The sequence below is a fragment of the Danio rerio genome, chromosome 19, assembly GCF_052040795.2.
Source record: "Danio rerio strain M-AB ecotype USA chromosome 19, GRCz13ab, whole genome shotgun sequence".
NCBI lineage: Eukaryota > Metazoa > Chordata > Actinopteri > Cypriniformes > Danionidae > Danio > Danio rerio.
Genome location: NC_141039.2, coordinates 2,930,001 through 2,957,657, shown reverse-complemented (window position 1 = coordinate 2,957,657; position 27,657 = coordinate 2,930,001). Strand labels below are relative to the sequence as shown.

Sequence of the window (27,657 nt, the reverse complement as noted above, 5' to 3'; positions counted from 1 at the left end):
TATACTTCTGTGTCGAGTGATCAGCGTGACCCAGCGTGACTTTTATGCTTAGACTCAGTAATTTTAGTGGAAACTTCAGATGCTGTTGGTTGGTTGCTGTTGGTTGTGCAGCTTTTTTTACCAACTAAGTTTGTCGATGTCAATATAATGACACAGATCTCTGCCAGAATCCCGCGGAAAAAGTGATTGACAGGTGGTCATTTGTGTGCAACTTTACTTTTACTTTATTAACTCTTTATTTATTTATGATTTGGTTATGGGTAAAACAAAGACCATGCGGGTCAGCTAGTTGAAATTGTAGGCTACAAAGAATTAATTTGTTATGAATTAATTAATTATTCATAAATAATTAATTAACCGCCGCCTACGATGCCATCATAGATTTGTGTATATTTATACATAAATTACACATTCACTTATATCTTATGACGGTTTTGCATATGATGATGGATTTAGGAAATAATGACTGATCTGCTTCAAATTGCCACAAAATGTGATATTAGTAAAACATAATAATTCAAGTGCATTATGAGGGTTAATCTGTCATTCTTTCTAATATAATAAAAATATAATATATCACTCATAACAATCATTTTCTTACTAATCATTGGTTTGAAAGCAAATTCACTGTATATTTTCACTTTTTAAATTAGAGTCCAGATGTAAGTCCCCTACTAAGTGGACTATTTGACAAACCCTTAACAAGAACAATCCCACAAAGCTTTGTCAATCATTTGAGAAGATTAAATCTACTAGATTAGTTTGACGTCCAACACCCAAGCGACTCAAGCCCCGAGTCTCCACCACAAACACACTTCAGGCTCCCGATGAGTGTGTGACTCACTGGAACGCACATACACTGCCTTCAAACACCAACACACACACACACAGACAGAGAGAGAGAGAGTCACAAACATTCCTGATGATTCCTGACAGGCCGGCACGCTTTATTTCGAGTCCACTTACCATCCGAAGTCTGAATGACAGACGAATCTCCCAGCATACCCACAGAGCGACTGCTCTCATTGCAGCACAAGTGTTTCTTCATTTCCTGTTTCAAACCCTTTAAGCCCAACCCACCCACGCAGAGCCGAGAGCCAATCAGAGCGCAGGAGGATTGTTGTGTTTTTTTCAGATGGGTGTGTGTGAAATCTGCCCCGTCTGCTTCAACCAGTGCTGCCAGACACATGCCAGTGACACAGTTAAAACCAAGCACACACACAAAATCACTCACTTCACAACCACAGCGAGGGAATTAACAGGATTAGGACTGTGCAAGATGACAATATACACTTGAAGTCAAAGTTTTTCACCCTTCTGTGGAATTTATACTCTTTTACAAATATAATTAAGTAAATCAATTTTCACAGTATTTTCTGTCATGTTTTTTTCTTGTTAATAAAGTCCTTTTTATAGCTTGGCTGAAATAAAATGCAAAATAAAAAGTCTATAGTTTCATATTATGCTCTACTGTTTATTTCGTGGTGTCACAGAATACATAGTTTACAGTTTATTGTTGTGCGCACTATCGCACTTCATAACAAGGATGCAGACAGACACATGAATAACAGCTAGAAAAGCTCCGATCAGGATTTTTGCCTTTAACTCTTGAAGCGAAAGTCGATGCGGTCACGGACCTAGTACCGCAGAGTTTAACTGGTTAAAGGTTTATTTAGCGATCATTTTTGTATTTTTTTTTTACGCTGGACCTGTAATGATTCATTTTTGAATAGTGGTTTGTAGTTTAGAAATATTTATTTTACATTTCTAAATTTTCAATCATTAATTTCCTTCGGCTTTATTCATCAGGGGTCGCCACACAAGAATGAACCACCTATTTCTACATTTTAAATCCAACAATTGTCCTGAAGTTGTATATAAAGTGGAAAACATGATCACATATGAACTTCCTAGTATATAAACGCACTCATAATTGTTTTAACATGTTGTTTTGCTTTTGCATACTTCAAGAAACGATCACAAATGTTTCGGTTCTTCCTCTGGGTGTGAAACTATTCACTCCCTCATCCAACTGCATTTCAAGTCACCAACCACATTTACGTCATCAATTATTCAATTTTCAAATCACAGTTATATATCACATTGGGCAACATTAATCATAAAATTATACACTCACCGGCCACTTTATTAGGTACACCTATCCAACTGCTTGTTAATGCAAATTTCTAATCAGCCAATCAAATGGCAGCAACTCAATGCATTTAGGCATGTAGACATGGTCAAGACGATCTGCTGCAGTTCAAACCGAGCATCAGAATGGGGAAGAAAGGGGATGTACTGTAACTGACTTTGAACGTGGCATGCAGAGGAGCATCTCTGCACAAAAGCGTGAATCATCTCAGACTGGTTTCTTCAACATGACAATGAGTTCACTGTACTCAAATGGCCTCCACAGTCACCAGAGCTCAATCCAATAGAGCACCTTTGGAATATGGTGGAACGGGAGATTCACATCATGGATGTGCAGCCGACAAATCTGCAGCAACTGCGTGATGCTATCATGTCAATATGGAGCAAAATCTCTGAGGAATATTTCCAGTACCTTGTTATATCCATGCCATGAAGGATTAAGACTGTTCTGAAGGCAAAAGGGGGTTCAACCCGGTACTAGTAAGGTGTACCTAATAAAGTGGCCGGTGAGTGTATATACTTTAAAGTATTTGTAAAAAATGTTTCAAATAAATTACATTTTTATGTAAAAAAAATTAAAAAATTGTCCTTTTATGAACTATTAATTGATTGAATGTACATAAATGGTACTATATCATGGTATATATCACAATATGGATATCAGCTATGATATTTTTGTCGTATCATCCAACCATAAACAAGATCTGACACGACTCTCTCAAAAAGCCCTCTGAGAAGGGAAAAAGATGTGACCCACAATGACCCGTCAGCACAGAAACAACCCCGAGGACATGATTTCAATACATCCACAGACCTGAGTGGCTGCCGAAGACGCAGAAGAGCCCATTAAAACACTTCCACTCCTACACGCTGCACAATAATGGCAGGAAAACCCACTGAATTAGCTTGTCAGACTGTGAGCTGAGGGGCTGACGGATTTAAGACAAATGAGGGGAAAAAAAAGAAAAGGAAGTCGCATGACTCTCGCGTGGAAGAGTTTAGACTAGTGTTTAGGGATTTATTAGCTAAGCATACATGACATTTATTTGCTACCATAACAGTTATTGTTTTAACAATGTGCGATCTGACATTTGAGTACTAACAAACTAACAAAAATGGGTGTTGAATGCAAACACTGACTGCATGATGATGAATAGGGTACATACCAAAACATGCTATTGAAATATAATAAGAACATCCTTCTTTATATAAAGAAATCAACAGGCATTATACATTTAAATCAGGCTTATTGTTCGACAAGCTAATTTTACAAACATTCATGCAACGTATGAGCAATTTGTACATGCACTCTGTTTTGCTCAGGACGTCAGTAAACGGCAGCGGCGGTCACAGCTGATCTACAATAGACACGTGAAGAAAACTCTGCAGACATGCGCTCGTGTCTGCATCCAGAAGTAACAACAGAGAGGAGAGGAAAAGTCACACCAGCGGGTCAAATGGGCCACAGGGAGAGAGAAAGAGAAATGGAGTTTACTTTCATTTTCTCAATCGCACTGAAATAGTGGCTTCTGCTGTAAGTGTCAGTGAAGACTGTCCAGCAAACACACATGCAGTGAAATTGTGCACAGTTTCTGTGTTTTTAAGTAGTTGGAGTGTTGTAAATACTCTCGCTCGCCTCCCTTGCCATAGTAAGCTACGGCGACAGAGCGCATCGGAGATAAATGACATCAGTACATAATAACCAGTTATGATTATTCCTGAACCGATACCGAATTGTCTATTTCTGCATCGCAGTGAGTCCACCGAAGAAATAATTAATTTTGACACCCCTAGCTAATACTACTACTAACAGTTATAATAATAATAATAATGATGATTTGTCAGTATATACGTTTGATGGAAAAAACACTTTAAATGTTTAATAAATGTTTAAATGACGGTAAATGTTTAATAAATAGTCCTGTTTATAATAATAATAATAATAATAATAATAATTAATATCATATTTCTAATTATGTAACCAGGTAACACAGTTTTATATTAATTAGGGAAAAATATCATCTCTGTAACTTCTTAAAGTGAAAAAACATATTTTACTGCTGCATCATTTATTTATTTATTTTTTTACATTTTAACAATATAAATAAACATAAAAATAAAGTAATGTAAATTCACCAATAGGGCTGCTCATTTTGGTTAATTGTCCCAAAGGAAAACCACCGTTCGTTATCCAAATATTACCATTAACCAATCAGATTATTATTAAATTATTATTGAATTAAAAAAATTGTATAGATGCGTCTATTTTGTGTCTTGATTCTGTAAAACCAAGAAAAATTAAATAGCGTCCATGATTACACATACTGTGCAATAGTCACTTTGTTGAATGAGCACTAATTTGCCGTTATTTGTTTAAGATTTACACCAAACTAGCAAATCAAAGGGTAAAAATCTGTTAAAATCATGCAATGTGTCCCCATCATGTCTTCACTTAGCCCTCGTCATTCCAACAATCCAACTGACCAATTCTGAAAATACCACATATCTAGTTTGTGCGATCCTCACGCACAAGAACCTCTTATCTGCGGTTTACACACTGCTGCTATCTTTTCTGGCCTCGTCACGACTTCCAGACTCTTTCAAGCACATCAGGATATACAGGTGTGCTCAAGGATATGTTGTTTGCTTGCCTCTGAGTCAGACTCGGACAAAGCCATTAATCCTTCAAAATAGCAAAAATGGATGTCATGAACCTCGCAGCTGATAAATCCTGCCCTCTGACTTGTGGAAATGGAGAAAAGATGTTCATAAAGAGGTAAAAGCTTGCCATTTTTCAATGCAATATGCGTCAGTTTTGAAGCCTTTTCATGTGACTCACAAGCCAGGTTTATTGTGTGTACTTCAACCTAAGTTTCTGTGACTTACGCATTCGTTTGACTGCAGTTTCTAGTTAAAATGAACACTAGGGGGCAGTATGACGCCAACCATTTTTGTTCCTTTTCACACTAACAATATTATCAACAAATAAATTATTATTGTCATGCAGTTCTTTGCACAGCATTGAATAAATACTAAAAACTATTTAATGCTGTCTGTGATTTGTCCATACAATAAACTTTTCTGGTGTTTTCAGTTTGCTCAATAGCTCAATTTGTCTGGTGTTTGTGCTGCATGGTGCTTGGGTTTGAGTCTGGTAAAAACACACGTACACAAAAGTGCTAAAAGCAATGTAAAATCAATGTAAAACTACATTGTCGTAGTGCACTTTTCTAGTTCACGTCAGTGGTTCAATCACGTACAAGAAGGGTGTGTATCTGAAATGTACAACAAAACATAACCCAAGCAACATATTTCTGATTAGCAAAGCGCCCTCTAGTGGATATGTGACCTGAAACATGCAACAAAACATAACCAGAGCAACATATTTCTGATTAGCAAAGCGCCCTCTAGTGGATATGTGACCTGAAACATGCAACAAAACATAACCAGAGCAACATATTTCTGATTAGCAAAGCGCCCTCTAGTGGATATGTGACCTGAAACATGCAACAAAACATAACCAGAGCAACATATTTCTGATTAGCAAAGCGCCCTCTAGTGGATATGTGACCTGAAACATGCAACAAAACATAACCCAAGCAACATATTTTATATTTCCCAAAAATGTGCAAGCTGAAACTCATATTTCCAATGAGCCTGGCCAGACCCATCTCACAAGGAAACTATTTTAAATTTTAGTCAGTTAAGTGGCTAAATAGTATGAATTTAGTATGAACTAAATGAGTAGTTCAGTCATATAAAAATGTACAATTTAAAAACAAAATAAATTTAAGGATGAATATAATTTAAAATCACAGTATTTTCTGATGCATGCATAAAAGACGAAAAAATGGTCTCTAATGAATGTATACAAAACAGACAGATATGTGTCTCACACATGCAAAAACCTCAAATTCGAGAGCTTGGGGAGAGTTTGGATGGAAAAATCCGATGAGGGTTTTCATAACTCCTAAACGGTCTGCACTGCATGTTAGGCTCTTGTTGGAAACAATGTGGAACCTCAATGGCTAACCATTTTCACGTTTTTTGGGCCTGTCCAAAAATACAGACTTTCTGGTATGACTGCTGATAACTGGAGAAGAATTGGACTACTCATTTATTACATTATACTCTGGGAAAATACCAAAAATTATTCCAATTATTGGCAAATACTTAATTCAAATCCTTTTAGCGAATAGCAGAAAAGCCATAACTCGAAAATAGTTTCAGGCTGATCCTCCAACAAGGGTTCAATGGATAGGAATTGTAAAGGAAATATACTGTATGGAAAGACTGACTTTTAAGCTAAGATTTAATAAAAAAAAATACTGGCAAAAATGGTCTGAGTATGTCATTGTAAACAATTTGTGATATGTATGTCAAATGTATTTTGTAACCCTTATGACAACCCCTTTGTTCTTATTTATATTTTATTTACCCCCTTCTGTCTTCTAAATAAAATTATAAAAAGTATAAAAAAGTTAAATTTTTTAAAGGGTGCATGACAAAACACTTTTTGTAAATTGTACGAATGAGATTGTAGAAATTTATATAAATTAGCCAATAAATCAAAAGTTACGAATTGCTGTGAGATAGCGTTGGCCTATTTTTCCAACACCATGGAGCAACTACCAACATCGTGTTGCTGTATTAGCTATTACTTCTCCCAAAAAATCCTGTTGATGCTTTACAGACCCAACACATTTATGTATCCAAGTTTGACAGTTCGTGAACAAGTGTTTTTTCTGTGCTGCATTAAAGCTGTCTTTTTAATCTATTTTAAGCTCAGATTCATGTTAGCTCTGTCATTTGTTTGACCGATTTTGTTGTTTTCTTGCATCTCTCTGTGACACGATCTGCAGTGCTTGTCATGTGGAGGTGTTGTGACGACTGTTCAGGTGGTTCTGGTCCACCTTCATCATCAGGAGGAGGAAAAAAGGCTATTGATTATTTCAATGCCATTTCGAAAAGCTTTTATTCTGCTTATACAAAGTGCCACACTAATGGACAGCCAACAAAGAGGGAAATGGGTTACTCGGGGCACAAGCGGTAGTCGTGCTACAGCTGAATGGACTCTCTAAACTGAATTCTGAATAAACCAAGAACAGCCCTGTTATCTTAAAGAAACAGTTCAGGCAAAACTCAAGAATGGGCAAAAATAAGAGCTACTGGCAGCATCACTTAAGTCTGTTTGTCACACAAAGCTACTGTAATAACCATCACAGTTATTAACGTCTACACCTACCCCATCCCTAAACCCAACTATCACAGTTAATAAAGTCTTGACCTTCCCCAACCATCAGTTATTGACATCTACACCTACCACAACCCTAAACCCAACCATCAGTTAACAACTAGACCTTCCCCATCCCTAAACCCAACCAACATGGTAATTAAGGTCTACACCTACACCAAACCAAAATCCAACCATCACAGTTGTTATCGTCTACACCTTCCCCAACCATCACAGTTATTGACGTCTATCCCTACCACAACCCTAAAACCAACCATCACAGTTATTAACGTCTACACCTACCCAATTCCTAAACCCAACCATCACAGTTATTAACATCTACACCTTCCCCAACTATCAGTTATTAACGTACAGCTTGCCGAGGCTTTGATACTTGACGCGCTTGCAAGTGTACTGTTATTTGCAACCACAGGGTGCGATGTGGAGTAGGCTAACCGTCATGACAAAATGGACGAAGAAGTCAGCGTGTGCCGTTGCCAAATAAATGAATATAATAAACTTGGAGAGAAGCTTTGCTGAAAATGTTCTCTGGTAAGTGTTTCCGCCATATTGTCAACAACATCTCGTTGTGACATCTTGAATGGTTCAATGGGATCTCGATAACTGTAAAGCCTGGTTTACACTTCTGCGTCGAGTGACTGGCGTGACCCATGGCGTCTGCCTTGCATGTTGCCATGCATCTATACTTCTGCGTGCTGTTTCTGTTTCTCTGCAATAACGTACGAAACGCTAGCTGGCAGTGAGGCGTTTATGTTCCTCTGTGTCGCGTTTCTTCGCTGGTGCTTTGTTTTTTCTGAACACTACCTTAATGTAAAAGTGGCTCAAACTCTCTCATTTTAAGGCGGGAATCGGCAGACGTGCAATTATAAGGTGAACACAAAACAAAAGTCTCCATCCGGAGGTTCTTCACAGGATTCGACACTTGTAAAGACATGCTCCATCAGGCTCATACAGCTCTTACCTTTGCCCACACTCGTCAGCGATACCAAGGCGACCGATCACAGAGCTTGCGTAACATGTCGTTACGACGTGTAGTTACATTTTATGAGAGGTGCGCATCACTGACGCCTACGGCCACGGTGAGGGCTACGCGTTTGACGCAGAAGTATAAATCAGCCTTAAGTTGCACCTCTAACTTACTACAAGTTACGCCCCTCTCTTGCTGTCCACATATAATACACTTGTTTTTTTAGAAACCATTTTAAATGGCAAAATTTTTATTTTAGCAGTTTATCATTTTTCAGAAAACTAACATCATATTGAAAAATACACAGAAACTCAAATAATCTTAGCGACAACCTGTTAAAATAAATGATTGGGTTTACATGCTAAAAATAAAACCCTGTACTTCACAATGTACTTCACAAGACAGTATTATAAGCCATAATGTTTTAAATGAAATAATACTCTTAAAAAAAAAATTGTTAAAAAATAGGACTAATAGCAATAGCAAAAAAATAGGACTGATTAAAGTTGAATGTAGTTACATTTTAAAAGATTAATTCAATTGTTAGTTTCCTGTTAGCATTTCTTTTTCATTCTAAAAACAAAAAAGCAAAACAAGCCATTATAAATGAAAGATCCGGTCATACAAAGAAAAAAATTACGCCTTAAAAATACCATTTAAAAACCTGAAAAACACAATATTATTAAACTACAATGTCAACTGTTCATAGATTTACAAGGTAGAGCCATTCAGAATTACACTATGAACGACTACAATACAAAACACTAATAGTCACTCAAATAAAACTAAAATCTATTATTATCATTGTCAGGAGAGTGTCAAAACCCCAATTTCACTCACCCTCAAGACTTAGCCATCCCTGTGTGACAAAAAAATCCTACAATATCCACCTTCAGCACAGAAAAGCACAAATCACACCATTTATGAAGCACTAATGCTGCTGTACTCCAGACGCCGTTTAGAGAATTATGCAACTCACACACACACACATACACACGACACAGGCAACGTCTGAGAAACAGCAGAATTAATGAGGAACATTCAGAGACAAGAATGAAACAAGGCGCATAAAAACGCCACACCTAACGCATGTGACCAAACACACGAGTTATACTGCAACACAATCAAAAGCTTCACTTCCAGTTTTGTGCATTGAGCCTAAAAGCAGGAACTAATTACAAAGTATTATGTTCTGAAAGTGGGAAACCCCATCAAACAGGCCCTCAATTTTCACAATGAGTGCTTTCAGTTCAAGAGATATTGACTGTTTTTGTTTTCGGTTTTGTTGCTTAGTGGTAAAGGTTTACGATATTGATCATCTGCACATGATAATAGGGGACTTGTTGTTTTATCGAAATGCAAGTGGCATGATTCACTTTTGGCAAGTTGGCAAAACACAAAATCTTGAGTCTAAAATAGAAATAAAACAATTTTCATAGATTTGTTTTAAATATCTATATATTACTTCTAAATTAATTGTAGTTATTTGAGTCTTTTCACAATTACGTAACAATACTTCAAGCAAAAACGTTTGGCTTTTTATATTTATTAGCTTATTTCAAATAACTAGATTTAGGTTTTAAGATTTTAGTTTTAATTAACTATAGGGTTGTAACGATTCACCGTGAGTCGGATGAAAATTTATATAAATATTTGATGATTCAAACCGTTTGAAACGTTGAACGAATCGCAATACATGTTTTGACCAGAGGGGGCGCAGGCACAAGCTCACTTTACCTGCACATCAGCGGCGAGCAAGAGGCGGGCGGCAGAGTAAAATGACAGCGGTGAAATGCGCATTTTCTAAATGTATGCGCATCTTGCCGTTTTCACCAACAGTTTTTTATGCGCATTTCCAAAATACACATAAAAATAGGTGGATAGTAACATAGCTAATAATAAGCTCTGGGTTTTTTAACCTCTATTTATCTAAGAGCCAATCACACAGCAAAAACAGAAAATCTAAAAGTGTGTTGATATTAGAGATGTACCGAATTTTTGGCCACCGACAAATTAATCGACCGAAAATGGGTTCAGTCACTTGTAAATCTGGAAGCATTAACAAATTATATCAAGATATATCGTTATTGTTCAATATGGAAAATAATTATTGAGATTGCATTTTTGCCATATCACCGAGCCCTAATACACAGTATACGTATCGCAGACGTATGATAAATTATATTTATTTTATGCATTGGTTGGTTATTTATCTAAATTTGACCAATCAGACCAATCAATAGCCCAGACCAATCAATAGCCCCACCTCCCAAATAGTCATTGTTCTGCTATTGGCTGGAGCACACAAAGCTAGATCTATAGCAGAAAATAAACACTGATGGACGGAGTCAAGGCAAGAGAGTAAAATGACAACAGCCAATCAGAGTCTGAATATCTGCGGAGGGTTTCCAGCCTGATCTCACAAGATAACGTATTTTACGTTTTGCCATTTTAGTGGCTAATTCGTACGTATTCGTACGAGTTCAGTCGTACGAAATTGTACGATTTTAAAAAGGAGGCGTGGCACCTAACCCCACCCCTTAACCCAACCGTCATTGGGGGATGAGCAAATCATACTAAATTGTATGAATTAGATCATACGAATTCATACGAATTAGCCACTAAATAAAAAAATTACGAATTGCCGTGAGATGTGTTGAGGTTTTCACTCATTCACAGCGTTTTAAATACCGTGACACAGTTTATTTAGTCTTAATTAGATCTGAACATTATATTTTCCCCCTTTATTTTAATATCATTAAATAAATAAATGACTTAAAAACATAGCTAATTAAAATAGCATGTATCTAGGGAAATGTTATATATTAAGTAATAAGACTTATTGCAATACTCAATAACAATATTGGATATTTGTTTCAGTATCGAGCATCCTTACTGACATCTTCTTAAAGGTATTTGACCCAAAAATCTAAAAAGCATGTATATGGTGGAAATTACAATCCCAGCGAGCACTTAATTAGAATGGGTAAAAATGATCCTTTCTAGGCCACTTGGTTGGAAAAGTTAATAACTAAGACATACATGAGAGATTGAGCTGCTGGTGGCACTCGAAGGGAGAAAAAAAACTCTCTCTTTAATAAGGCTGCAAGATAAGACGGCTGCCCAAATCTCTCATTTCATTTCCTAGGAGCCGCGAGCGCCCTGTCAAATCTGCGCTGACTTCTTAAGCTCTTATTCTTAATGACAGCCCTGCGTTTGTGCTCCGAAGCGCTAGACCTCGAGGACGATGGAGACACTGTCAGAGCCAATTACACAACACAGACGCCAACACATTACAACTGCGTATCTGCACCTCCCTCTATTGATTTAAAGCACAAATTAATGAGCCGCCTGTGGGTCATGCATGTAGAGCGTCCACTGTTACACTGGCAGTAATGAACGTCTATACCTCGCTCATGTTAACAAGCCAGGCTTCATGTGTGCACAGATTTGATAAAGTGCCATTTAAAGGTCAGATTTGGAGCAGACATCAGCGCTCGGGGAGGAAAATCCAAACCACAATGGACAGATAACAGAATCAGAGAAAGCCGCAATCACAAAAAAAAAAATCAAGAGCTGCGCATGCTTATACTTTTATTATCAGCAGAAGTCTGGACCAGCACAGCTTTTTCTGGACAATAGGGCTGTAACGATACACCAAACCCACGATTTGGTTCGTATCACGATTTTTGGCGCACAATTCGATTCGTATCACGATTTTTTTTTCGCGAGGGGTGGGGAAAAAAAGATTTTTTAAAACAATTTTTTATTTAATAACATTTGAAAAATCTTTAGAAACTGAACATCAAAGAACAATATTAACTATGCAAATTATAACAATATAAATAGCCATATATTAAATAAATAAATAAATAGCCAAAGCTATATCACTTCTGTTTTCTTCATAACAAAATACTGTTGAATTATTATTTTTATTTTTATTTAATTTTTATTTATTTATTTATTTTTTATTTATTTTTCTTTTTTTTTATTATTTAGTGTTGCATTGTTATAAATGGGCATTGTCTGTTAGTGTGTTTCAATGTGTTTTGTAATTAATAGTTAAAATGTTAATAAAAATATGCTATATATATATATATATACTGTTGAAAAACCAAACAGAACTAAACTCCATTGAGTAGATGATTCAAGCATGTTGAAAATTCTTCTTCAACCAAATTCTCTTACATTGAAAAAGTAAATTAAATGGCGACTGTTTCACACTGAGGTAACTGAGGCTTAATGCCCGTGCTGCAAACCACAAATCAAGTAAACATTAAACAAATAAACAACTCATTTCTCTCAAGAATACCGAACTCATTTTATTTAAGGGAGTTAAAAAATTCTTCAGAAACACCATCATGTCAACATTGCAGTGAAAAAACGTGACAACTTTCCTTACTCTGCCGAGGAGTCTGGACATCTGGTGAACGCCCATCTCTCTCTGCGCAGCCACATTAACAGTGTGAGCAAAGCATCGTATATGCGGTGAAAATCCGGCCGCTTTGACAGCATTGGCAATGATTCTGCCGTTGTCTGTTGTCAAGAGGGGTTAAGTTGGTTTTGTTTTTGATATTCCTGACACATTCAGACGATCCCTTACTGATGCCGTGTTCACACCAGACGCCGAACGCGCGGATAAATCGGGCTATTCGCGCGTAAATAGTCGCGTGAACATTTGAGGTTACTCGCTTCATTCGCGCGTCAAACCCCGCTTCATTCGCGTGTCAAATTCACTTCAGAACAGATGCGGATTCGCGTGATAGGCAGGGCTTCTGTCTGCCCCGTGACTCTAGCTTCATAGCTAAAGGGCTAACATGGATTTTATGAAGAAAATAACAGTGTTTCTGTGCTTTATGAAGGATGATAAACAGCGTCGATACGTTTAGAGCCGTGTCTGAGTCCACTACATCCTTTCAGAGGTGCATCCAGCTCTATGAGCTCAAAAACTCCTCCAGAAACTGAACCTGGCTGATGGAGGTTTTCAGCGGTGCTTCTGACTGAGCCCAGCCAAGTTTGATGAACTTCTTGTCGGTGTCTGCTGGGGGATTTCCCCTGGGACACCGACAACAGGCGATACGTCACAATCACGCCCCCACAATCAGCTCCTGATTGGTTAACGCGGCGCGAATGTCTGCTGAAGTTCAGATTTTCGTACGCGAGTGATTCGCGCGAAATGCACATTAAGCGCGTCAAACGCGCAAAACGCTCAATTTGCGCCACGCCATTAGCAGGTAGTCACAGGTGTGTCGCGATTCTACCTTATCACACCGCAACACAGGATCGTAGATCTGACTGTCGCGATTTCGGTTTCATATTGTGTATCGTTAAAGCCCTACTGGACAAGCACTTATAGTGAAAAAGATTAAACAAATATCAAGGGAGAATCATTTATTTTAACATTAATGCCAGTGTTTCCCAACCCTGTTCCTAAAGGCACACCAACAGTACACATTTACATCCTCTTCCTATTCAAACACACCTGAATCAAACCATCAGGACATCAGAAGAGACTCAAATATGTGAATGGTTCTGATAGGGGAGACATCCAAAATATGTACTGTTGGTGTGCCTTAAGGAACAGGGTAGGGAAACACTGGTTTAAATCTTCTAAATGTGAATTTGTAGCACACTATTCTGGACATAACATATTGATAATAACATCTAAAGACAACAAACTCTCGTTTAATTATACTGCAGCCTTTAACCATGACTAACCTGGCAAATTTGAGCAATCCAGCAATCCAAAAGCAATTTCAGCTCATCATTCCTGTGTTTAATTCACAGACTGTGGTCGTGGCTGAGACTATAGTGACGTTGATCCCCTCACATCTGCTCCAATGAGCTCACAGAGCATGCCATAATGACCGCGGCGCACATTAGCGCAGCTGTGTTTTCACGTGCCAGAGGAACACCAGCCACATCTGCATGCGTGTAATCAGCTGTCAGATAATGAAGCGACACCACTGTGATTTTATGCAAACAGACCAGGCCTGGCTGCACACGACGCTTATCGCTTCACCAGTGGCTTTCTCTCATATGATCGAGGCCGTTTCTTTTTATAATCTCGTTCCTTTAAAAAAACAACAGGCTGATCGTCTGTCCTGCAGTGACAGGAAGGAAAGCAAACCTTGTGACTGAACTCATATTACACATCTTAAAGAGACAGCTCACACCCCCAAAAATGAAAACTCATTTGCTAACACTCGAAAGTAAAACAGAATATTTGGGTTGAAATAGTGGCGTGGTGATAATATTATAAATCATGGATTCTCTTTTCTTGGTGATATTTCCCTTTAAGTTGCACAAACACCCTAAAAAAACAGCAATCTCACATGCATCAATGTAGAATGTATACTAGGGCTGCATGATATTGGAAAAATCTGACGTTGTAATATAATTTTGCTGCGATTTAAATTGCGATATGAATAAAATTTCAGAAGACTTGAGCTCTATTTGACATGAAATCATTTACTTGAATTGTAAAAATCTTGTAGAGGAGTGAATCAAAGAGGTTGTGAGAATAAATAAACAAAATTAAAGTGAAATAAGTAGTCAGATATTCAGGTACAGTAATCCGATACGATATTATCATGATATTTTGCCCCCGATTATGATAGATCACGATATCAGCGATACATCACAAGAAAACCATCCACAATATATCATGATATTTGTAAATGAAGTGGGGAAAAAATGCAACAAAAAGTTATAAGATGTATTTTTTTTTATTAACAGCATTTAAACTCACCGGCCACTTTATTAGGTACACCTCACTATTACCAGGTTGGACCTCTTTTTGCCTTCGGAACTGCTTTAATCCTTCAAGGCATAGATTCAATAAGGCACTGGAAATATTCCTCAGAGATTATGCTCCATATTGACATGATAGCATCACGCAGTTGCTGCAGATTTGTCGGCTGCACATATATGATGCCAATCTCCCGTTCCAACACATACCAAAAGTGCTCCATTCGTTTGAGATCGTGTGACTGTGGAGGCCATTTGAGTACAGTGAACTCATTGTCATGTTCAAAATCATTGAAGATCCCAGTAGATCAGCCGTTTCTGAAATACTCAGACAAGCCCGTCTGGCACCAACAACCATGCCACGCTCAAAGGCACTTAAATCCCCTTTCTTCCCCATTCTGATGCTCGCTTTGAACTGCAGCAGATCGTCTTGACCATGTCTACATGCCTAAATGCATTGAGTCGCTGGCATGTGATTGGCTTATTAGAATTTAGCATTAACAAGCCGTTGTACCTAATAAATTGGCCGGTGATATTTCTTAGAATTGCAACATTGATATACCGTATGTTCGATCCGCCATTACAAGAAGCGCCACCTTATGCATGATCGCTGTTTCAAATGTAATGTAAAATGTAAACACGGTCCGTTCTTCATTGATGATCAACAACTATAATTAAACAAATGCAGCGATGTGACTATTGCGAATGCACACATTACGATATTGATGCTGTAACGATATATTGTGCAGTCCTAAAACTGTAAATACAAATAAGCAGGGGCGTTAATTCATGTAAAGTTGGTTTTATATTCACACATTCAGACTTTGCCATTCAATAATACACTAAAGCAGAATTAATAAGGCTAATTCAGATTAATTATACGATTACGAGCACAAAGTGACAACTTGTGACATGATTCTTATATTTTTTACAACACTACTTTGAATATTCGGTCTAAAATAACATGCAAGCATGACTTTAAAACAACATTAGCAATATTTAATAGAATGTAAACATTGCAGTGCTTTGATAGTCAATGGCAGCTATTATGATTTCCTTATTTAGAATTTTCTGAAATTATATTATTAAGGAGACAGAGTCAAAACATGCAAATAAAAAAACTACTTCACCCCAATACATTTTAAACCATTTTCATCCAATAAACCCCATCATCAAATATAAAGGAGACCTATATATACCTTACCACATGACAACCCAATTAACACTGTGACAAATTAATATCATAAATGGGTCGAAGTTGTAATTTGTAAGATATTTAGCTTATATTAAAGTTGCATTATTGGTAAAGTTGGTTTTATATTCACACATTCAGACTTTAGCATTCAATAATACACTAAAGCAGAATTTAAAAGGGCTAATTCAGATTAATTATACTTTAATGAGCATAAAGTGACAACTTTGACAAGGCACTAATATTTTTTACAACACTACTTCAGAAATTCAGTCTGAAATAGCATGCAGATATGACTTTAAAACAACATCAGCACTCTCTGACTGACAGTAAACATTGCTGTGCTTTGATAGTCATTGGCTGCTAATATGATTTCCCATTTAAATGTTTGCAAAGAATAATTTTCTAAAATTATATTATTAAAGAGAAAGTCAAAACATGCAAATATAAAACCAACTTCACCCAAATAGATTTTAAATGCATTAAACCCCCCCACAAAAGATCATTTTTATCCAATAAACCCCATCATAAAATATAAAAAAGACCTATATATAACTTACCACATGACTACCCTTTAAAATACCGAAAAAAATAATATTAAAAATGGGTCTAAGATATAACTTGTAAGATATTTAGCTTATATTAAGCAACATTATTCGCTTACATGCATGATACACACACACTCAAGCATTTCAAATAGAAAACAATGCATGTGAGCACACTAACAAGCACTCAAACATGACTCAAAAATATTCATACACTTAAACCAATACAAGTATGCAAATACAAACCAACATGCATGTAAACACACGGCATACCCATACAAAGCGCATACGCTCATACACACAAATGTGCGTTACATCCACACACACACACACACACACACACTTCAGCAGTGACAGCTCGCGCGCAACTGCCATGTCAACTGCTTAAAACAGCAAACACAGAGTCTGTTCTAAAACACGTGTGCTTTCACATATAAAGTTTGCAAAGACACACACGAACGAGTTTAAAACACATATATGAAGCCTTTTTATTATCATAAGCTGAGTTTGTTCAGTCAGACACATGAGAACAACCGCCGCGCCATCGGTACATGTACACGAGACGCACATTTAGAGCTCAAATAAAGGCTGTTATTAAACATATACTCACTTATCATGCTCTTTAAACAGCTTCCCTCCCGTTCGACACGTTTATGTCTCGGTTAATCCATTTACGCGCTGAAATGACTGAACACACGGGAGTCACTCGCCAGTACTTTCACACACTTCAGTCTAACATGGAGCGAGTTAGGATTTCTGATTGACCGCGGCACGAGCCAATGGCGTAGGAGCATATAAAACCCAACGGCGACTCCACAAATAACAGCCAATCAAGAGATGGCGGAGGCGGGGCTACAGGGTTTCCACTAGCGAGATAGAGTGCATCCGTTGTAACTAGTGTTAAATATATTTATGGTGGCTTGAAAAGCCAACATACTGTTATCTCACGTAAACTTATTATTATTAATGGGGTTTGCCATAGGCAAAGTCCATTCTTACAATTGTGCTGGCTTATTATTCTTCTTCTTCCTTCTTCCGTACCATTTTTCGGCGCGTAACTAGTCCCGCAGCTTTCGTCCCAGACCCTTGAAAGTGGGCTCAAATCGTCCGGTCTTATCGGGAATGGTGTGCTATGACTTTTATAAGGGGTGGGGGGTTTTTTGGCCCCGCAGGGGCCAAAAAACCCCCCCAAAAATCCCATAGACTTAACATTGAGCCGAACTTTGACGACTCACAGCGCCGCGTGTGAAATTCATAGAAATATGGGATTCACAGCATCTGTAGAGGGTTGCAGCCTAAGTGAGAACATACCTTGCAAGGGGGTAAAAGTTGCACCCCTGGGGCTCTAGGACGTCCCAAAGTGCTCCCATTGACTTACATTGGCCCCATTGACTCCCATTCATTTTTCTAGGAGAGCACTAAACGCGCCGCGAAATGGGACGACCTTTTAGGCGTTATAGCGCCAAGTGTGAAATTCGTAGAAATATGGGATTCGCAACATCTGTAGGGGGTTGCAGCCTGTATGAGAACATACCCCAAAAAGGGGTATAAGTTGTACCCCTGGGGTGCTAGGACGTCCCAAAGGGGTCCCCATTGACTTTACATGGCCCATTGACTCCCATTCATTTCTTGACTCACATGTCAATCACATTACATAGCAGTGTCATACAGACTTGGGGGTTGGCTAACTTGACTGAGGCAACCAATCAGCATCTCAATATGATTTTGAAACTCACAAGCCACGCCCCCCCAAACCATTTAAAGACCCTTAATAACTGCCCCATTGACTTAACATGGGGTGGGGCGTCCCATTGCACATCCCATTGACTTCCATTATAAAGGTCACACATCTATAACATTACATAGGAGTGTCATAGAGACATGGGGGTGGGCTCATCTGACTCAGACAACCAATCAGCATCTCAATATGATAATGAAGCTCATAAGCCACGCCCCCAAACTGGTCCCATAGACTGCCATTATAACTGCCCTACATGCATATCTTTGCTTAGCAGTGTCCTATTGGCTTGGGGGATGGCTCATCTGACTCAGACAACCAATGAGCATCTCAATATGATAATGAATCTCACAAGCCACGCCCCCAAACTGGTCCCATAGACTGCCATTATAACTGGCCTACATGAATATCTTTGCTTTAGCAGTGTCCTATTGACTTGGGGGTTGGCTCATTTGACTTGGACAGCCAACCACATTCAAGTTCACTCTGTAACCTCGCCCATAGCAACAAAAGAGAGTACCCTAGCAACCGTTCATCAACAGCTATATCTCAGCATCGGAACATCGTAGAGACTTGGGGATTGGCTCGTTTGACTCATGCTAGCAAACGGAACTTCCTATATGCTACACATGCTAGCAGTGACTAGCTACATGCTAATATTGACTAGCCATGTACTGTAACTTGCTAGAAATGCTCACTAAGTATAAATATTTCATCAGGCATGTATGTGAGGCTTGCCTAGTAACCACCCAGGGTACCCTAGCAACTGCCTAGTAACCGCCCAAATTACCCTAGCAACCGCCTAGCAACCACCTAGCAACCGCCTAGTAACGCCTTAGTAAGGGCCTAGCGACCACTCAGGACACCCTAGCAACCGCCTAGCAACGCCTTAGCAACCACTCAGAATACCCTAGCAACCACCTAGCAACACCTTAGCAACCACCTAGCAACCACTTAGGACACCCTAGCAACCGCCTAGCAACGCCTTAGCAACTACTTAGAATACCCTAGCAACCACCTAGCAACACCTTAGCAACCACCTAGCAACCACTTAGGACACCTTAGCAACCGCCTAGCAACACCTTAGCAACCACTCAGAACACCCTAGCAACCGCCTAGCAACACCTTAGCAACCACCTAGCAACCACTTAGGACACCTTAGCAACCGCCTAGCAACACCTTAGCAACCACCTAGCAACCACTTAGGACACCCTAGCAACCGCCTAGCAACACCTTAGCAACCACTTAGAATACCCTAGCAACCACCTAGCAACTCCTTAGCAACCACCTAGAAACCACTTAGGACACCTTAGCAACCGCCTAGCAACACCTTAGCAACCACCTAGCAACCACTCAGAACACCCTAGCAACCGCCTAGCAACAACTTAGCAACCACTCAGAACACCCTAGCAACGGCCTAGCAACGCCTTTGCAACCACCTAGCAACCACTTAGGACACCTTAGCAACCGCCTAGCAACACCTTAGCAACCACCTAGCAACCACTCAGGACACCATAGCACCCACCTAGCAACACCTTAGCAACCACTCAGAATACCCTAGCAACCACCTAGCAACGCCTTAGCAACCACTTCGAATACCCTAGCAACCACCTAGCAACGCCTTAGCAACCACTTCGAATACCCTAGCAACCACCTAGGAACACCTTAGCAACCACCCAGCAACCACTCAGAACACCCTAGCAACCGCCTAGCAACACCTTAGCAACCACCTATCAACCACTTAGGACACCTTAGCAACCACCTAGCAACACCTTAGCAACCACCTAGCAACCACTCAGGACACCCTAGCAACCGCCTAGCAACACTTTAGCAACCACTCAGAACACCCTAGCAACCATTCAGAACACCCTAGCAACCAAAACAAATACATTGTACCCCATCGATTTGCCACGCAAACCCCATTCACATTTCCTTTAGGAAATGTACAATTCTAGTTCTTCTTCTTCTTCTTCTTCTTCTTCTTATTCTTCTGAGACTAATTTTAAAGTGTATCTCCTCCTAAACTTTTCAAGCTTCATACTTCAAACTTTCGTCAAACCTTCAAACTGGTCTGACTCGGGTTGCTATATCTTTTCCGACTGATCCGACTTTCGGTTTTCCGAAAAACGACCCGGAAAATTCCCAAAATTCCCATTGACTTAACATTGGGTCAAACTTTGTGACCTTATAACTCTGCATCAGACTGTCCTACAGACTTCTAACTGGGCTCATTTAACTCAGTCTAGCCAGCAGCCAATAACTGATGACCTTTAAACTTACTAGCCACTCCCTAGCAACCACTTTTGGCACCCTAGCAACTGTCCCATAGACTTCCATTGTAAAAGACTGCCATTGACTTAACATTGGGTCAACCTTTGTGAGCTCATAACTCTGCATCAGACTGTCCTACAGACTAGAGTCAGGCCCCATTCAACTCAGTCTAGTCAGCAGCCAATCACTGATGACCTTTAGACTTACTAGCCACTCCCTAGCAACCACTTATGGCACCCTAGCAACTGTCCCGTAGACTTCCATTCGAAAGACTCTCATTGACTTAACATGGGATCAAACTTTGTGAGCTCATAACTCTGCATCAGACTGTCACACAGACTAATGGCTGAGCTCATTTAACTCAGTCTAGCCAGCAGCCAATCACTGATGGCCTTTTAACTTTCTAGCCACACCCCTAACTACCACATACTGCACCCTAGCAACTGTCCTATAGAATGTAATTAGCTGTGCTATAAAATGCTTATAATTCTAACATGCTAATGACATGCCAATCATGCTAGCAACATGCTACTCATATGCTAATCATGCTAATGACATGCTAACTCATACTGGAAACATGCTAATGACATGCTAATTTGTACTAGAATCATGCTAGTAACATGCTAATTCAAACTAGACTCATGTTAATAACTGGCCTACATGCATATCTTTGCATAGCAGTGTCCTATTGACTTGGGGGATGGCTCATCTGACTCAGACAACCAATGAGCATCTCAATATGATAATGAAGCTCACAAGCCCCGCCCCCAAATTGATTCCATAGACTTCCATTAAAATAGGCCAAGATGCATATCTTTGCATAGCAGTGTCATAGAGACATGGGGGTTGGTTCATTCGACTAAGACAACCAACCACATTCAAGTTCACTCTGTAACCTCGCCCATAGCAACAAAACAGAGTACCCTAGCAACCATTCATCAACAGCTATATCTCAGCATCAGAACATCGTAGAGACTTGGAGATTGGCTCGTTTGACTCATGCTAGCAAACGGAACTTCCTATATGCTACACATGCTAGCAGTGACTAGCTACATGCTAATATTGACTAGCCCAGTACTGTAACTTGCTAGAAATGCTTACTAAGTATAAATGTTTTATCAATCATGTATGTGAGGCTTGCCTAGTAACCAACCAGGGTACCCTAGCAACTGCCTAGCAACCACCCAAATTACCCTAGCAACCGCCTAGCAACCACCTAGCAACGGCCTAGTAATGCCTTAGTAAGGGCCTAGCGACCACTCAGGACACCCTAGCAACCGCCTAGCAACGCCTTAGCAACCACTCAGAATACCTTAGCAACCACCTAGCAACACCTTAGCAACCACCTAGCAACCACTTGGGACACCTTAGCAACCGCCTAGCAACACCTTAGCAACCACCTAGCAACCACTTAGGACACCCTAGCAACCGCCTAGCAACACCTTAGCAACCACCTAGCAACCACTTAGGACACCCTAGCAACCGCCTAGCAACACCTTAGCAACCACCTAGCAACACCTTAGCAACCACCTAGCAACCACTCAGGACACCTTAGCAACCACCTAGCAACACCTTAGCAACCACCTAGCAACCACTCAGAACACCCTAGCAACCGCCTAGCAACACCTTAGCAACCACTCAGGACACCCTAGCAACCACCTAGCAACACCTTAGCAACCACCTAGCAACCACTCAGGACACCCTAGCAACCACCTAGCAACGCCTTAGCAACCACTCAGAATACCCTAGCAACCACCTAGCAACCACTTAGGACACCTTAGCAACCATCTAGCAACACCTTAGCAACCACTCAGAACACCCTAGCAACCGCCTAGCAACACCTTAGCAACCACCTAGCAACCACTCAGAATACCCTAGCGACCACCTTGCAACACCTTAGTAACCACTTAGCAACTAGTCAGAACACCTTAGCAACTGCCTAGCACCACCTTAGCAACCACTTAGCAACCACTCAAAACACCCTAGCAACCGTCTAGCAACACCCTAGCAACCACCTAGCAACTAGTCAGACCACCTTAGCAACTGCCTTGCACCACCTTAGCAACCACCTAGCAACCACTTAAAACACCCTAGCAACCACCTAGTAAAATGCTAATTCATGCTAGAATCATGCTAACAACATGCTAATTCATGCTAGAATCATGCTAGTAACATGCTAATTTATGCTAGATTTATGCTAACAACATGCTAATTCATGCTAGAATCATGCTAGTAACATGCTAATTCATGCTAGAATCATGCTAACAACATGCTAATTCATGTAAGAATCATGCTACTAACATGCTAATTCATGCTAGAATTATCCTAGTAGCATGCTAATTCATGCTAGAATCATGCTAGTAACATGCTAATTCAACCACTTCAAACTTTCAGATTCGGCTTTTCAAGCCACCATAAAGTTTGTCCTCAAACTTTAATATCTAGTCAGTATTGTCATCATGCGTTATTCATAACGGGATTTACATGCTTGCTTTGTGGCTTGTGATAGATTATAAAGGTAGAAAGTAAATTAAATATGTTTAATAATTAAAATAAATGTACTTAATTCTGCCAACTTGCCAACTTCTACGTTAACTAATAATTAAAAACAGCATTGCATTAATTTACGAGCAATATTACGGTGATACTATTGTTTACTTTTTGGTTTATGTCATAAATAGCTGTATGTAAGTGTATATTTTCAATTATTTTCAAGGATAAGTATAATAGCTGCAGTTAAAACTGCTGGTCCTGTGATAAACTGAATTATTATCCATATTTGTTGATTATTTTAAACTTTAAACTGGATTTGGACTGGAAAATGTAAACTAAAATCTTCCAAAATGGCTGCTTTAACATAAAAACATGAAATATTACATTATAATTTTAATTTAAAACCAAAATGAGATATAAAAAATATTAATTACAATTTTTATTGTGGTTTTAATGTGGTTTGCCATGTCCAGGTTGGAGGAAAGTCCTTACCCCAGGTGGAGGAGTTCCAGTATCTTGGGGTTTTATTCATGAGTGAGGGAAGTATGGGACAAGAGATTGGCAGGCGGATTGGTGCAGCGGCAGCAATAATACGGTCGATATACCGGTCCATTGTGGTAAAGAAGGAGCTGAACAGAAAGGCAAAGTTCTCGATTTACCGGCCAATCTACGGTCCTACTCTCACCTATGGTCATGAGCTTTGTGGTCATGACTGAAAGGAAAAGATCTCGGATACAAGCGTCTGAAATGAGCTTCCTTCGCAGGGTGGCAGGGCGCACCCTTATAGATGAGGAGCTCTGTCACCTGGGAGGAGCTTGGAGTAGAGCCGCTGCTCCTCCACATTGAGAGAAGTCAGCTGAGGTGGCTCTGGCATCTGTTTCGGATGCCTCCTAGAAACTAGGGAGATGTTCCAAGCATGTTCCACCGGGAGGAGGCCTCGGGGAAGACCCAGGGCACGCTGGAGGGACTATGTCTCTTGGCTACCTTGGGAACACCTCTGGATCTCCCCTGATCCTGGTCTGGGGAGAGGTTAGTCTGGGGTTCTCTCTTGAGACCCCACAACCTGGCCCCGAGTTTTTGTAGTTTAAAAACAGTAAAATAACCAAATCTGATTAAACATAAATGTATAAAATGATATAAATATCATTTTATATTAATAATAAAAATTTAAATTTAGTAAAAAATTGAGGGAAAATTCTAAACAATCAACAAAAGCTGTAGTACATAACATAATAATATTATATATAAATAAACAATGGTAGATTAATTTATGCTGATAGACATATAGAAGATTTAATGATTCATCTTTTATTGATATAGTGCAATCAAAACATGAAATACAATTTAAACAACGAAACAACAATTATTAAAAGAGTTTAGTCAAACTATCAAAATTAGATTACAAAATACAATTACTAAAATGTGCAAGAATATGACGAATTATAAATACAGTTTTTTATATCGTTTTCCTTCATATCCTTTTTATATAATTAAAAAATTCACATTTTTAATTCATTATGGAGTAAGAATAAAATAAGCTAAAATACTCATTTAAAAAAATACAACAACTTTATATTCTTCTGTACATTTTTTTAACGTTAAAGTATTAGCTGACTTAATTTTAATCAAGACGCAAAAGTGACATTTTCCCTATAAGGTCCGAATAATGTAATATTTCAATTTTTGATCTTTAATAACTTTCAATAATGAACAAAGCTTATAATAGCCCTTCATTACTCAACTCAGTGCCATTTAGTGCTATTTACCCAATATATAGTGCTGTCTGCACTGCACTGTTCTCAATCAGCTGTGTGCTGAGATATACTATTTTTATATTGCATTATATTGCATATATTGCCTTAAATATTTTATTAGTTTTATATATGTTACATTATTTTATCCTGTTATTTTAATTTACTTCCCTCTTTAGAGCTAAATAATTCATTCATTCATTTTCCTTCAGCTTAGTCCCTTTATTAATCGGAGGTCGCCACAGCGAAATGAACCGCCAACTATTCCAGCATGTTTTACGCCCTTTCTGAGCCCTTTCAGCCACAACCCAGTACGGGGAAACACTTATCACTCACATTCTCACCATAAACTATGGACGATTTTAGCTAATTCAATTCCCCTGTAGCGCAAAATAATGCAACTCATGACTATACAAAGATCGCTCGCCTTCTACGTCACCATGAGAGTGTGAACTACAGGGGGGTTTGACCCCCTAGTTAATGCCCCCCTCCACTGGGTTGCATCTGGAAGGGCATCCACTGTGTAAAACATATGCTGAAATAGTTGGCGGTTCATTCTGCTGTGGTAACCCCTGATAAATTGAAGACTAAGCCGAAGGAAAATGAATGAATGAATGAATAAAAGGTTATGGAAAAATTCAATGGTTTTTTTTTCAAGGGAACTATTTTATTCATTTATTCATTCATTTTCTTGTCGGCTTAGTCCCTTTATTAATCCGGGGTCGCCACAGCGGAATGAACCGCCAACTTATCCAGCAAGTTTTTACGCAGCGGATGCCCTTTCATCCGCAACCCATCTCTGGGAAACATCCACACACACATTCACACACACACTCATACACTACGGACAATTTAGCCTACCCAATTCACCTGTACACATGTCTTTGGAATGTGAGGGAAACCGGTGCACCCGGAGGAAACCCACGCGAATGCAGGGAGAACATGCAAACTCCACACAGAAACCCCAACTGAGCCGAGGCTCGAACCAGGGACCTTCTTGCAGTGAGGCGATAGCACTACCAACTGCGCCACTGCTTCGCCAGGAACTATTTTAATGCTTTTTCAAGCCAATAATGTGACTATTTTCAATTTCCTAAGGCTCCTTTTACAGCACTGATGTTGCAATGCAATTAACATCCAATCAGTTAAACAGACTTAAGCATTCAATTCATTGTTCAGGTGTAAAACGAGATGAAAAACCGTTTAAACACAAGCGCCCTCAGTAGCAGCAGGTGAGCGCAGAAACTCCACTGAAAATACTGGAGTTAAATAATAAACCTCCGTAAATTTAAAGAGACGGCGGGAGCAATGCAGTGTAAAGAAGTGCTTCTTGCCTGGTCTGAGACCCTCTTCATATTGTATATCTATCAGGCAGTGAAGATCAATGATTTTTAAAGAATTCAGATGTTAAACGTGGCGCAAAAGTTCAATAGAAGCACCTGAGCTGGCAGACTGAAAATTAAAAAGTCTGTGTGCATATAACCCATTGGCCTACAATGTGCATCATAGTTACTCCCCTCTATAAACAACCTTTATTTTTAACAGAATGCTTCACTCTACGGTGTGATCCCGGAGAGCACGGCAGCCTCGTTCAGAAGATTCCCAGCCTCTTTCCTGTACTTAGGACTCAGTTCTTTAGCCCTCCGAGTTTCCACAAGGTTTTTCTTCAGGTTGTCCAGCAGTCTCCTCTGCTCCTGATGTCTGGACTCGGCGGCCTCCACCCGCTGAATCATGCTTTCCTCCTCCTTCAGGAGCCAGTCCATCATCTCCTGCAGTTTGGTGGCCACAGAAATGACGGCTTTCGCAGCTTTGCTCATCTCCGCGATGCTCTCCTGTGTCCTCTTCAGCCCGCTGGAGATCTCCGTGTCTGATCTCACCGTCAGAGAGAAGTCGTAGCCCTTCACCTCCAGACTGATGTGCTGCAGCTCTAATGAGGGAAAATGGAGATGTCGTCGATGAGGACGGAAATAATGGAGAAGGATGTGACTCATGGAACGACATTACAGATTCTGCGCCCAGTAGAGCTGATGAATTCATTGCTGAGTCACGTACTTATGACTCAGGGGACTATTATATACTACTATTTTTATTAAAGAAAAGAGTAACGGACTAATTACAGTGAATTTTCACAGGCTGATGACACATTTACACAGTTCACACACTGATGAATGCATTCAAAACTGTACTTATAAAAAGGTTTATATATTTTTTTTCAAAGACAAGACTTGCCATCAGAAAAAAGTCTACATGTTAAATGCAAGTATTGCATCCACTTTAATGTTTCAAATAATTGTTGATGTAAATGAAATGTTAAAATAACATATTAAGATGAATAATTAAAGTAACATATTTATGTAAAAATTAAACAACATACTTAGTCTGACCTGTAAATGGATGAAAATGCGGACAGTTGAAACCAGAAGTTTACAAATAAGGAACATAACCATTTCTTTTTTAAATGTCTGATGGTAAATGATACTAAACGTTTACTAGTTTAGATCTGTTAGGATTACCTAAATCATTTACATTTGCTAAATGCCAAAAT

At 39.2% G+C, this 27,657-nt stretch overlaps 2 protein-coding genes across 12 annotated transcripts in view; both read right to left on the bottom strand.

Annotated features, from left to right (window-relative positions):
• The window catches only part of hycc1 (hyccin PI4KA lipid kinase complex subunit 1), a 62,304-nt gene extending 44,706 nt beyond the window's left edge, over positions 1-17,598 (bottom strand). For 3 of the 11 annotated variants that reach the window (XR_015515829.1, XM_087294159.1, XM_087294154.1), the window contains exon 1: positions 967-1,046. The gene's annotated coding sequence lies outside the window, so the exon portion shown is untranslated. Of the gene's footprint in view, positions 1-966; positions 1,047-9,212; positions 9,466-14,090; positions 14,527-17,469 lie in introns of those variants that run through there. The other 8 variants (XR_015515828.1, XM_087294158.1, XR_015515832.1 and 5 more) reach the window with 5 other exon arrangements.
• A 7,050-nt stretch (positions 17,599-24,648) lies between these two features.
• Positions 24,649-27,657, bottom strand: part of si:ch73-345f18.3 — a 6,328-nt gene continuing 3,319 nt past the window's right edge. The window contains exon 4 of the mRNA XM_087295213.1: positions 24,649-27,039. Within this exon, the coding sequence (XP_087151339.1) occupies positions 26,669-27,039 (371 nt within the window). The 3' untranslated portion in view covers positions 24,649-26,668. The remainder of the gene's footprint in view (positions 27,040-27,657) is intronic.